The sequence below is a fragment of the Cariama cristata genome, unplaced genomic scaffold (genome assembly GCF_000690535.1).
Source record: "Cariama cristata isolate BGI_N322 unplaced genomic scaffold, ASM69053v1 scaffold11238, whole genome shotgun sequence".
Classification (NCBI taxonomy): Eukaryota; Metazoa; Chordata; class Aves; order Cariamiformes; family Cariamidae; genus Cariama; species Cariama cristata.
Genome location: NW_009631680.1, coordinates 35,164 through 46,810, shown reverse-complemented (window position 1 = coordinate 46,810; position 11,647 = coordinate 35,164). Strand labels below are relative to the sequence as shown.

At 41.1% G+C, this 11,647-nt stretch overlaps 1 protein-coding gene across 2 annotated transcripts in view; it reads left to right on the top strand.

Annotated features, from left to right (window-relative positions):
* Positions 1–1,442: 1,442 nt before the first annotated feature.
* Positions 1,443–11,647, top strand: part of MND1 (meiotic nuclear divisions 1 homolog (S. cerevisiae)) — a 38,839-nt gene continuing 28,634 nt past the window's right edge. The window contains exons 1-3 of one of the 2 annotated variants that reach the window (XM_009706066.1): positions 1,443–1,503; positions 2,317–2,374; positions 4,187–4,335. In XM_009706066.1, coding sequence (XP_009704368.1) covers positions 1,480–1,503; positions 2,317–2,374; positions 4,187–4,335 — 231 coding nt within the window. In that variant the 5' untranslated portion in view covers positions 1,443–1,479. Of the gene's footprint in view, positions 1,504–2,295; positions 2,375–4,186; positions 4,336–11,647 lie in introns of both variants that reach the window. The other variant, XM_009706065.1, reaches the window with a different exon arrangement.

Sequence of the window (11,647 nt, the reverse complement as noted above, 5' to 3'; positions counted from 1 at the left end):
GGGGCCGTTTGGGGAGGCGGGGGGAAGAAGGTGACCAGTCTGTTTTCCGTTCGTGCTCCTGCTCGCATGGACGTGGCGGCTCCGGGTTCTAATCCTGCGACGTACTGACGTCATGGGAGACGGCTCTGATGTCAGTGCTGACGTACGGCGTCGCTGGCTAAAGCAGAAGGGAGCAGACTTTAAAAAGTATCAGTTGTGCTTTTGTCAAATATAATACTGAATTGCTTCTGTTTGTGTCTGTGTGTTATTGTAGCTGCATAAGCTAGTTTTTCAGTTTATTTTTTAAAGTCTAAATTGATCTGGCCGTTTTGTTCCTGATCCACATTTTAAATGTTATGCTGCCCTACCAGGTGATTTCAGAAGGAAGCAGTGGTTAAGAAGTAAAAAGTGGTCGGGGCTTGGAAACAAACCCGTGTCATCTCTCTCAGCGCCGTGTTCTTGGAATCCCCACCTCCATTGACTCAAGGGCAACAATATTTATGTCTTTTTTTTATTTTTTTCCTTTTAAAGGGAGAGCTTTTTCTGCCAACATCCTATTTTGCTCTTTCTGTGTCCCCCTCTCCTGTAGCCCCACGCAGCAGCGCAGGGTCTCGCAGCCTCTGACGCAGGGAGTGGGGCAAGGGGAAACATCCCTGATCCATGTTATGGCCACTGCTTTTGGGTTGTTGGGGACTATGCCAAATGCTATTAATAAAACTCCAATTCTCTGTGAAATATTTTATATCCTAATTTTACAAGGGGCATGTCAAAATAGCATCTCTGAAAGTGATCGGAGGAGCATATTTCTCAGTTTTATATTACTGGTAGCAGTTTGCGAGTAGTCATTTCTGCCTTTTGCTTCTCTTTCAATCCATGTTATTTACTGCTTGGTCACACAACTGCAGAGAAAAGAAATAAAAGAAACACAGTTTTTAAAATGTGACCTTGAAATTATAAAGTTGGGTAGGAAATTTGAAGAAAGATGTAGTACTTCAAAATGCACTTTTATCTCCTTAAAAAGAACTGTATCACAAGATAAAAAACAATTCTAAACAAAAAAATCCCAAAGATATTCCTTCTTATCTTTTTAAGGACTATTGACCATTTGAGTGAGTTGCTGAGAATGGGTATAAATACACATTTTAAATCTAGTCAGGTAAAACAAGGAACTGCTTGGGCATGCCAGGAAACATTGCGGCTTGAGCTGGATTGGGTTGTGTGAAAGGTCGGCTCCAAACTTAGAGTACAGGTCCCTCGGTTTAACAGATTGCAGGTGGATTATCATGGTGTAACGATTCTTTGGGAAGAAGTAGTTTATCTGGAAGGCTGGCGTTAGTGGTAAAGTATTTTAAAGGATGGCAAATACAACTTAGAGGTAAACAAATGTGAATTCTGAGCAGATGTTAATTATTCAAATGGCTGAATGTGTTTTTTGTTTGTTTTTTTCCCCTCTTCTAGTCCAAGAAAAAAGGTCTGAGCTTTGAGGAGAAGAGAGCTCGCATGATGGAGATCTTTTTTGAAACAGTAAGGAACTTGTAATTGTCCTGCCTTTACATCAGTGGGAAAACAGGTCCTAAAAGGAGCTTAGCTGTAGATGTAGATGAACTCTGTATATCCCGCTATGCATTTCACCGGTGCCCTGTGTCATCAATCTATACATTACAGGGACAGAGCTTGATTCAGGTAGCTCCAGATCAGGAGGCTCGTCCCCAGCTGGAGCCAAGGCATGAGGGTGCACAGGTGGTGTTAAAGGCTTCTTGTGCTCCCTATTCAAATCTTCTCATTTTGAGGCTCTTACCGTAAGAGGGATAGCAAGAGATTAGGAAGCATCTCACTGCAGTTTATGGGAGGAGGAAGAAATCTGAGCGTTAGAAAAGATGAGAGCAGACCTAGAAGAGGTCACTGGGCAGAAGAAACCTGAAGATCCCAAAACAGAGCTGCAATTATATTGGTGACATACGTAATTCACAATGTTTCATCTATTAAAAAAAAATCTATTGTGACATTTGAGTACTTGAGCAATATGGTGCATCTGGTGCTGACAATCTCACCTGGGCTCTGTCTGCACTGAGGGGTTTAGGGTCTAACTTGAGACAAAATGTGGTGACTTTAGGGCACCAAAGAAAAGAACAGGGCTTGTTACAATAATAACCCTTTCTATTTAATTCTCAGAATGTTCTAATTCTATTGAAGAATACGCAGCCTATTTCCCTAGCAAAACATAAACATGCCGTGTATTTCCTACTTGCTTTTGTTGGCATTGATTTAGTGTAAAAACCACTCAGGCTTAGATGATGCTGTCATTTGCAGCTAAAGTGTCTTTTATGTTTTGTGCAGAAAGATGTGTTCCAGTTGAAGGACATAGAGAAGATTGCTCCAAAGGAAAAAGGGATTAGTAAGTGTTTACAAAAGTTATTTCTCTTGAGCCATTAATCATTGTTGGGAGAGGTCATACAGTGTAAATTTTCCTGGCTACAATTTTAGCTTTGTGATTGTAATAATGGAAAAGATAGCTACAGAGGGAGACTGGTCAATGGCAGGGCTGTAGCGTTAAAAGTGACATCGACAGCATACTCCTACTTCGGTTTGCTAATGTTTGTCACTTATGTTAAATGTTAAGGCCAAGATGACAGATTATTAAAATGTCGCAGCTAACTCCAAGTTAACCACTAAAACACGGGATGGGGTTTTTCCTAGGCTCTGAGATGCCTGACTTGAAGTGACTTTCAGCATATGAAATCTTTATGTGTACTCAGGTAGTGAAGAGAGGATTTAAGTGTCTGTCTGTAATGTCACAAATATCTTAAAATGCCCATCCAGATGTACACAGTCAATGTTCTGTTGAGCTTTTCCCTGCCAAAAAAATGGCTGGACAGCTGTAAGTGGAAAGGGTTCGTCTTTTCAACGAAAGCCTTCCTGATGAGATCCATTGGTTTAGGATTAGGTCCAAGAGGATTTATCTTATGCTGTTGAGTTGTTATACATGTTCCTCATTCTGCTTCCTTCTATGTTCATTGACAGAAGGAGGGCGAAGCGTAATGTTTGTGTATTGCCACTGTCCTTGCCTAGCATATCTCTGTGGCACTGCAGGAGTAAATGAACTTGCTGGAAGAAGGGCAAACATATGTGAATATTGCAAAGCAGTGTTTTGCACTTAGGTGGGCAGCTAACAGAGGCACTCGTAGGCTTCTGAAGGGATGTGGTGCTGTCTTGATTGGTTTGTCAGTGTGTATGTTTAATTGTAACTTGCAGGAAGAGGATGCAAAACAGTAAATACGAGCAATGGAATTTCATATTTAAAAATACGGAATGTAGAGCTTCTAAAACCATTGACACCTTTGAATAGTCCAAATTCGTCCTGCCTCTGCATATGAAGGCATTTAGCCACACAACCCAAGCCCCTGTTACTCTGAGAAGAAAAATGTCTAGCCTATGGAAACGTCCTCGTGCTGGCATCCAGCTTATAGCTTCCCAAAGGCTGGATGTTCCTGATCTGGGATACCTTTTAGACTTGAAATTGAAAGTCAGACACTGAAAACCATAAATTAGCTCAGAAGTCTTTATATCTGCAACACCTGAGAATAATAATAATAATAACTACTTTGCTTTGTTGAACAGGTATCACTTTTTAAATGGTGAATTATACCACACACATTTGCTAGAAAAGAACAATTATGTTCAGAAATGCTTTGGATCCTTCTGACTGCAGGTGACGTTCTGTATTGGAACTGAATATAATCAACAGGAAAATCTGCACCTCCTGACTCTGTAGAGAGGTGGCTTTAGTGCCTCTGCTGTTGTTAAATGCTTTGATAGGCATTACAAAGTGAAATGTAATTACACTCCTAATCAAGACAGTGTAAGTTAATTCATGTTAGACTGAAGATGGCAAGACAACTTCTCAAGTACCCTCTCGTGAGTTTGTTATGGTATCGCACTGTAATATGCTGTATGTTTTATGATACTCAGGAGGGGTGTTTTACAAACGTCTGGTAGCAGACTGTACGGAACATATAAACTGCTGATTTCAAAGAGATTCATCCCTTCAAGTGAAGCATCAGGCATGGTGTCCTCTTGAAATCTTCCAGCTAGCTGACATTATAGTAAAATATTCATGCAGATGATGTAGCTGATAGCTTCTGGTGTTCATAATTCTCCATAGTTCAGATGCTATGCAGTTCTAATTTGATGTTTTTGCTTTTATTAGCCTCAATGTCAGTGAAAGAGATTCTGCAAAGCTTAGTCGACGATGGCATGGTGGACACTGATAGAATTGGAACTTCCAATTATTTCTGGGCTTTTCCAAGTAAAGCTCTTCATGCCAGGAAGCGTAAATTGGAAGAATTGGAGTCTCAGGTAAATCTGTTTTAAGGAAAGTATTTGTTTACCTGAAGGGTTTGCTTTTTTCTTATACCTCCTTGTCATTCGTGTTCATATTGCACTCTCTCATGTGTGCATATGTACGTGTGCACACACAGATTTTACTGTAGGAATCGTCTGGCATGCATGGTACGACATTCTCATTATCTTGCTATCACATCAGAAAAGCTTTGGAGGTGGTTCTTCTTGGAGCTGGAGAAGACTTTTTGTCTACTTGCTGCTGAAAGCATGTTATTCATGATGCAATACATCATTTAAGGGCTTCCTCTAAATATTTAGGCAGCATATGATTTTATGTGTCTCATATAACGTAGGCCATCATGCGGTAATGATCTAAAAGCCATGAGAGGACTGAAGCGCATAACCCAAGTAAATGTGGGAATGGTTTCTACTTATGGCCATTATGCTTTCATCGGTAGCTTAATGTGTGAGCGCTTGTGTAATCCCATATTGCGTTTCTGTTAGGAGAGAAGAGCAAATTGGTCATGATCTTCTGCAGAAGAGCAAGGCATCTTTTGTTGCAATATTGCTGTTCTATTGATCTGGTTCCTTCCTGCTTTTTAGGAACTCTCTTTCTTGCTTCTTTTAATTGGAGTGGGAAAGCATCCATTAATCAGTTTATTTGCAACTGGAGTACATGATAACAAGATCAATAAACTAGCTTCACTGTCTGATTGCACCACACCACTGCCAACTTTTTCCATCCTTATTTAGCGTTATGTCCATTCATCGAAGAATCATTTGAATTAATGCAAAATTATTGCTAGCATCTGAACATTTTTACAGATGCCATTTTCTCCTGGCGTAGCTCTGGTATCATCATCACCATTTTATGTGCAGTGCTGTCAATGTCAGCTGCTTCTTTAAAGCTCCAAATTAGTTGTATAAAAACATGCTTTTTTCCCCAGCTTCAATTGAAAAAGCATTTTGTGAATCTGAAGACTGTTCACCAAAGCAGATTAAATAGCCTGATCAACGCAGTTGAAATTGCTTGCTTATGCATAGAGTGTAGCGTGACCAGCTGAGAGGTAACCTTATCAGTTATCCCTTGCGATGCTGTCATTGCCTAGAAATCTCAGTCGTTACTAAACTGAAAGAGTCCAGCCCCCTGTTCTGTTTTAACCAACGTACGATCGTTTCCCCATGCCCTGAACGCTTTCGTTACTGGCCTGGGTGCTTAGGTGGCTATCCGAAGGTGTTTTGTGTGTCTGCTTGCATGGATCTGGCAGGGGGAGGAGAGTACTGGTACTCTGTCACATGCCCACTGAGGTTGCTGCAGTTTTCAAGATCAAGAGTAAGACTTGCTAAAACTTTCACTTCCTTTCTCCTTATTCACTAATTCATGTCATTTTTGTAAGCCAGTGATGCATGCAGCGCTCTGTGGCAGTAAGGAGGAAGTACTGCAGCGCTTCCCATCATTAACTGGAACTGCGTATTGACAACCTTCCAGCAGGTGCTTTGGACGGGTTAGCTGTCATGGTACTGTGTGGGTCATCAGAATTACCGACTCTCATTTCAGGTTCCGCCACTGACTTGCTCTATGTTTTGAGTAACTTTCTCAGCATCTCAGATGACCTATTAGTCTCGCAGATAGAAACTGTGCTTTGTGTGTACTGAGAGCTGGTTAATATTAAGTTGTCCCACTGGCAATTTTGTCTGCTCCTTTACTGCCTTTGTTTTCAGAACTCAAATGAGTCCAGACGTTAAAAACTTCCTCGATTAAGCTCGATATGCTTGTACTATTTTCACGCATGGACTTAGTATGATATGACTGGGCTTAAATTCATTTTCATTGCCTGGTAGTAACAATGCACTGATTCCTACTCTAGTGAAGTTTCATTTGTCTGAAACAGGAGTTCCGTTTAACTCTGCACTGACTTGGAACTGAGTTCCCTAGTAAGGTTACTCAACTTATTTGTATATTCACACAAGTTTTAGTCCAGGCTGCTTACTCTGCTGGAACATAAATGCCAGCTGAGCAATGGAACAAATACATGCCAAAGCTCCTGCTTTGTTCACCAAACACCCTGGTGCCACTGTCTTGTTGAACGCAAATGATTTGCTATTGGATACTTTCTGGTTTTGCTCATGCTCCATATTATAGCCAAGGGGTTGAATGAAGGGGTTGATATTTGTTGTCTTTGCCCTTGGGCCTAGTCCCATCATGAATTTTAAAGATAATTGATCAAGCAGGTCTCTGGCATACCCTGATGAACATCTTCCTTGGAATGTCTTGCGGAATCTGCATAATGTGCTCCACCGTAAGTATCCAGGGGTTATCTACAAACATATCCTGTATGGCTTTAAATGTACTATTACGTTATTACACACAAAACCATCTATTATTACGGAATTATAATAGGCATGTAGTTATTGTATTGTAATGTTACTTTTTATGGTTATTTCTGTGTAAGAAATAAACTATGCTGATATAAACAGTTTTGCAATACAAAACCATTCCAGTTGAAAGAAACAGTTCTGTTACCAGACCCTTATTTGCAGACCAAGTCCTGCTCCTAACATATGGGTGTATTGATATAAGAGCTCTCTTTAGACCATGTTATGAGTCCTTAAAAATACTTCTATTCATTACCTTGCTTTTCTGATGAGAATGGAAATGTCTCAGCACTTCAGGGAAAAACGTTTTCACTAGCTGAAAATAACTTCCCTGTTGACACAGTGGAAAGGTGGCATTTTCCATGAATAGCACTCTGAACATTTTTACAAGATGATAACAGATTCTGTCTGTGGGTTCAAATTAGCTGTTTTAGTGTTTGTATTCTTGATACGAACACATACAGATCTTCTTAAAGGTTTCTAAATCCAGTCACCAAGTATCACAAAACTTCTTGTCAGAGCATGCAGAGCAGAGGAAGAGAGTAAGCCATTGTACCACTTCTGTTGCACGTTGCCTGTGTTTGATCATTCCTGTATATAGCTTGTGGCATGCTGAGAGTCATGTTTGCTTTCTGTGTCTTGCGCGGGTCGCTTGTTAACTGCAGGAGTTGGTCTCTTCAGCAGTTAAAAGCCAGAATCAAGCTGCCTTACTTAAAGCCCAAGTTTAAAAATCTAGCAGTTCAGTTCATACTGCAATTAAGGCTTTTTACCAGGAGGCACGGTAAGTAGTGAAGGGAAAAGGGTGATCGCAAATCCTGAACTGAGGCTTTGGGAAATAACATGGAGGAACAGAACAAGCTTCTCCGTGATGCAGATTCTCCTATTAATTTATAGCGCTGAGGCTTACGTTTGGTAAGTTGGGCCTGCCACAGGACCTTCTGCCTGCATACGTTGGTACTTCGTCATGTTTTAGCCGAGGTGCTTGTAGCTCTCTGCATCTTGCAGAACTTGTGATCACGGGGAGGCTGGCTTAGGAACTGTTCTTGAAACTAAATTTTTGTTTCAGATCTTTTAGTGATTATTGCGCCACACCCCAGTTTAGAGACTCGGTAGCAAAGAAGTCTGACTCGGTGCTCATGATGACGAGCAAGCCAGTTTTGTCCAGATGTTTGAAGTCACACCTGGCAGTGGTTCTGTATACCCCAGAGTGTTTTCAGGAAGGATTTATTATATCATCAGCGTGATCCCCTTGTGCAGAGATATGGCAGTTAAAAACAATCTTGACATAAGAGTTTCTTTTGACATAGCTTCCCTCCTCACCCCCATCTTTCAGCTTGCTTTTGTGGGAGCAAGTGCTTAGAGGAGGGCACTAACCCCTGAACTGACGTACATGGCAAAGCTTGTGCTGACCTGGTTAGGACCGGGGTCTTGAGGAGGGGCTCTAACCCAGGGTTACTCTTTGGACTCCTTCCTGTCTTTCTAAAAAGCAAGGACAGTGAATATCTTTAGTTTGTGTAGCATCCGCTGCAATTTTTTTCTCCGATCGCTCACAGAGTACGAATTGCTAAGTAGGTCCCTATGGATTTTGTATTGATTTGTTTTGCAGTGGCATGGCTGCTTTTACAGGTTTATCCCTTCTGCCAGATGCTTATTCTTCACCTCTTGGCTATGCTTATGCAGCTGTGAATTCAACCACTGAAAAAGTAAAGATGTTGGAAGTTGCATTTTGGTTAGATGAGTTTATAGTTGCATCAGTATAGCTATGAGATGATGAAACTTGAGCAAGGGTGTGGATTGAGAAGCATTGTTTTAACAAGGTTTCTAAGTGGAGAAATTTTTAATGGAACTTCACCTTTGTTGACAGAACTGTGGAAGCTTTACTGAGAGGGTGGGGTTTTTTTTTCCTTCCATAAGAAAAGGTAAAAGGATGCAGTTTTATTCTTCATCAGTATTTTCCTGGCAGTCAGGTTCTGAAGTTTTGAATTACCTACGATCAATTATATTTTGATGAAATGAGATGTTTATTCTTGGCATAACAATACTGGAAGCTTAGGGGTTTTATTAAATTAACGAGGAATTTGACCTATGCAGTGTAAGCAGAAAGATCATCATTTATTGATGATTCTGCTGCCTTTTGTTGATTCATGGCATGCATAAAACGAGCAGACGGGAGATGAGCACCTCCAGCATGTTAATCGCAGTCATGTTCAGTCTCGGGCAAGAGCTGCTAATACGTTTCATACAATTAGTCACCTTGCATGTTCGGTTTTCGTATTGTTCTGATGTACGTGTTGCTACCGAAGGGATCTCAGCGTGAAGGATATGTTACCTGCTGAAGAAGAGCAGGCACGTATGCAACCAAAACCTTGACAACAGTTTTATCAGTTAGGAAATGGCGTTATCAGTGAGTGAGGAAAAGAGAAACCTTTCTGATGTAACCTTAGTATAAACAGATTCAGCTTAGATTTTCTTTCATTTTTTCATCTGCATCTTTGCTAAAACATGTGCAACTGTGCTGTCTGCTTTAGAAAAGGTGAATTAAGGCTTCTTTGCATTTTGCTTTATAGTGGCTTGAATTAAGTATTAATTAAAGTCACCAGTAACAGTGAGGCCTTTTTCACCCAAGGGTTGGCAAGTCTGCAACCCCCAGCCCCCAGGAGCCACGAGGGATGTCCCACCTCTCCAGCACGTCGTCTGCCAGGGCCGGCGTCACTGGGGGATCTCGGCTGGAGTTGCACGGGGCAGGCTTAGTACTGCCGCTACCGGCTTAAGGGAGGCAGAAGCAGTGCCGGTGATCCTTGGTGACACCGAAGAGTGTCTGGCATTCAGCGTGACAGGGATATATGCCCAAACCGTAATCTCATAGAGGATTGCCACGGCATAATATAATATTTTTAACAGATAGGGACCTGAAATACCAAGTTCTTCAAAGATCTTGCAGTTGTTAGCGTAAGCATTGACAGTCCTGTGAGCACTGTAATTCAGCGGCTTGGGGAAACAACCAGGTTACTTCCTTTCCCCAGTCTGGTTTTGTGACAGTTCATTTCACTGTTCTGATCAAAACTGTTCATTTCACCGTTTTAATTGTTGCACTTACCTTATTTCTCGTGACGTTGCTTTCTTGTGGGTTATTCTTTTGTGTTCTTAGGCTTCACAAGGGCAAGTTTAACAGCATTGTAGCGGCTGTTCCTTCTGAGACTGAGAGCAGGATGGTGTCACCTGGCACTGCAACAAAAATTAAACAGAATTTTTTTAGAGCAGGATACAGCACAGACGTTTTATGCTGTTCCCTGTGCTCCCTTCAAGACATGTGAGCAACAGAGACTTGGGGAGAGTTTCTGGCAACTTTTTTCTCCCACAAAGCATTGCATTGGGCCAATGTTAGTTAAGATGGAAGGAATTAGTTGATGTTTCATTCCTTAAATCCCTGCCCTAGGGTTGGTAAGAGGAGGGATTTTCACTTCCCATGACTTGTGTATTGAGCCAGAGGAAGAATTTAGATGTCAGTAATCCTAATTCTCCTTTGGCAGCTAGTTTTAAAAACAAAACAAACCCAACAAAAACCGAAGCCCCAGGACTGAATTTGTCAAAATAGAGTGACTTCACATGTACCAAATTGTTTGCACTTAAGAGCATTGAAATATGAAAAGAAAAAGGATTTGTTTTATTTTAAAAAAAAATGACAAAAGGAAGACTCAGCGAATTCTATATTAGGAAATGCTTTTGTTAGGAATGCACATTGTTTGAAAATAGTTAATGGAAAAAAATAATCATATTGGTGAGTAATCTGGCTTGAAGCCTCCTGGCGATGTTTGACAACATAACTAAAAGGAGAGAACCTTGTTCAGAGTGCACACAGAAAATTTTGAGTTTTAACCATCAGAAAGTTCTTTCAAGATGCAGCTTGGTTTATTTCTATCCTTTTAGACAGATTTTTTTTTTCTTTTTTTTTTTTCTCCTCAAATACTGTGACTGGAGTACTGCATGGAGAGTTGTGGAACAGAGTGCTTGAGAGCTGTGACTGAAGCACAGGGCACTTCTGGTGTCCCTGTTGTTTCAGTCTGAGCAGCCTCCTCCTTCATCCAATTGACTCACTCGGTTGTCAGTGCATTTCCACACCGTTTAGAGATTGATTCTGGACTGCAAGTAGGTGCAAGTGCTCAGAGGTGACTGGCTTAAAGGAACCAATCCTGAACTGAGGTACAGATCGTGGAGAGGATGGATGTTCAGCGAGCCGGGTACTCGCAGTTGGGTGATGTTGCTGAAGGTGCCGGCCAGGACATGTTCCCTGGCTGGTGCTTGGAATGGGCATGGGGATGCCTGTGGGACGCAGGGCTCTGACGAGAGCTTTCTGCGTGGCTTTGTAGATGTGTCCTCAGCAGACGGCGGATCACCCTTTAACAGATCCTTGCACACCTCAGATCTCCATTTCAATTTTCAGCCTCTGTCGATGGTTTTGAATGCAGGGTCTCGTTGGTTGTTCTTGGGGCATTGGTGGGCTATCCCTAGGAGTACATGTGCAACACTTTTGGAATCCGGGGCCTAATGCTTTTGATAGAACAGTTTATTTTTTGAATGCAAGATTTTCACATTATGATCAGTTGAATAGCTGTAGTAATTCAGTATTCAATATGTTTTTAAAAATACTTTTTTAATTCATTGAACTCAAAGGACTTGCACACGTGACGTGTCTTAAGATGTATCGTGATCTTAGGCTTTGCTGAAATACATGTTAGAAAAGCTTAGCGCTGTCTTTTTAGTATGAATTTCATGAATGTTAGGGAATAGATAGCGCAATTAAAGAATTGTCCTCTAAAACCAGAGAAGTGCATCAGTACTTTTGCAACTAATGCATGACTTGTGTTAAGAATTACTTGTTTAGACATTTTTCTCTAATATATATGCTTACAATTCAAATTTATTAGGTTGCAGAAAATGTAATAAATTGTCT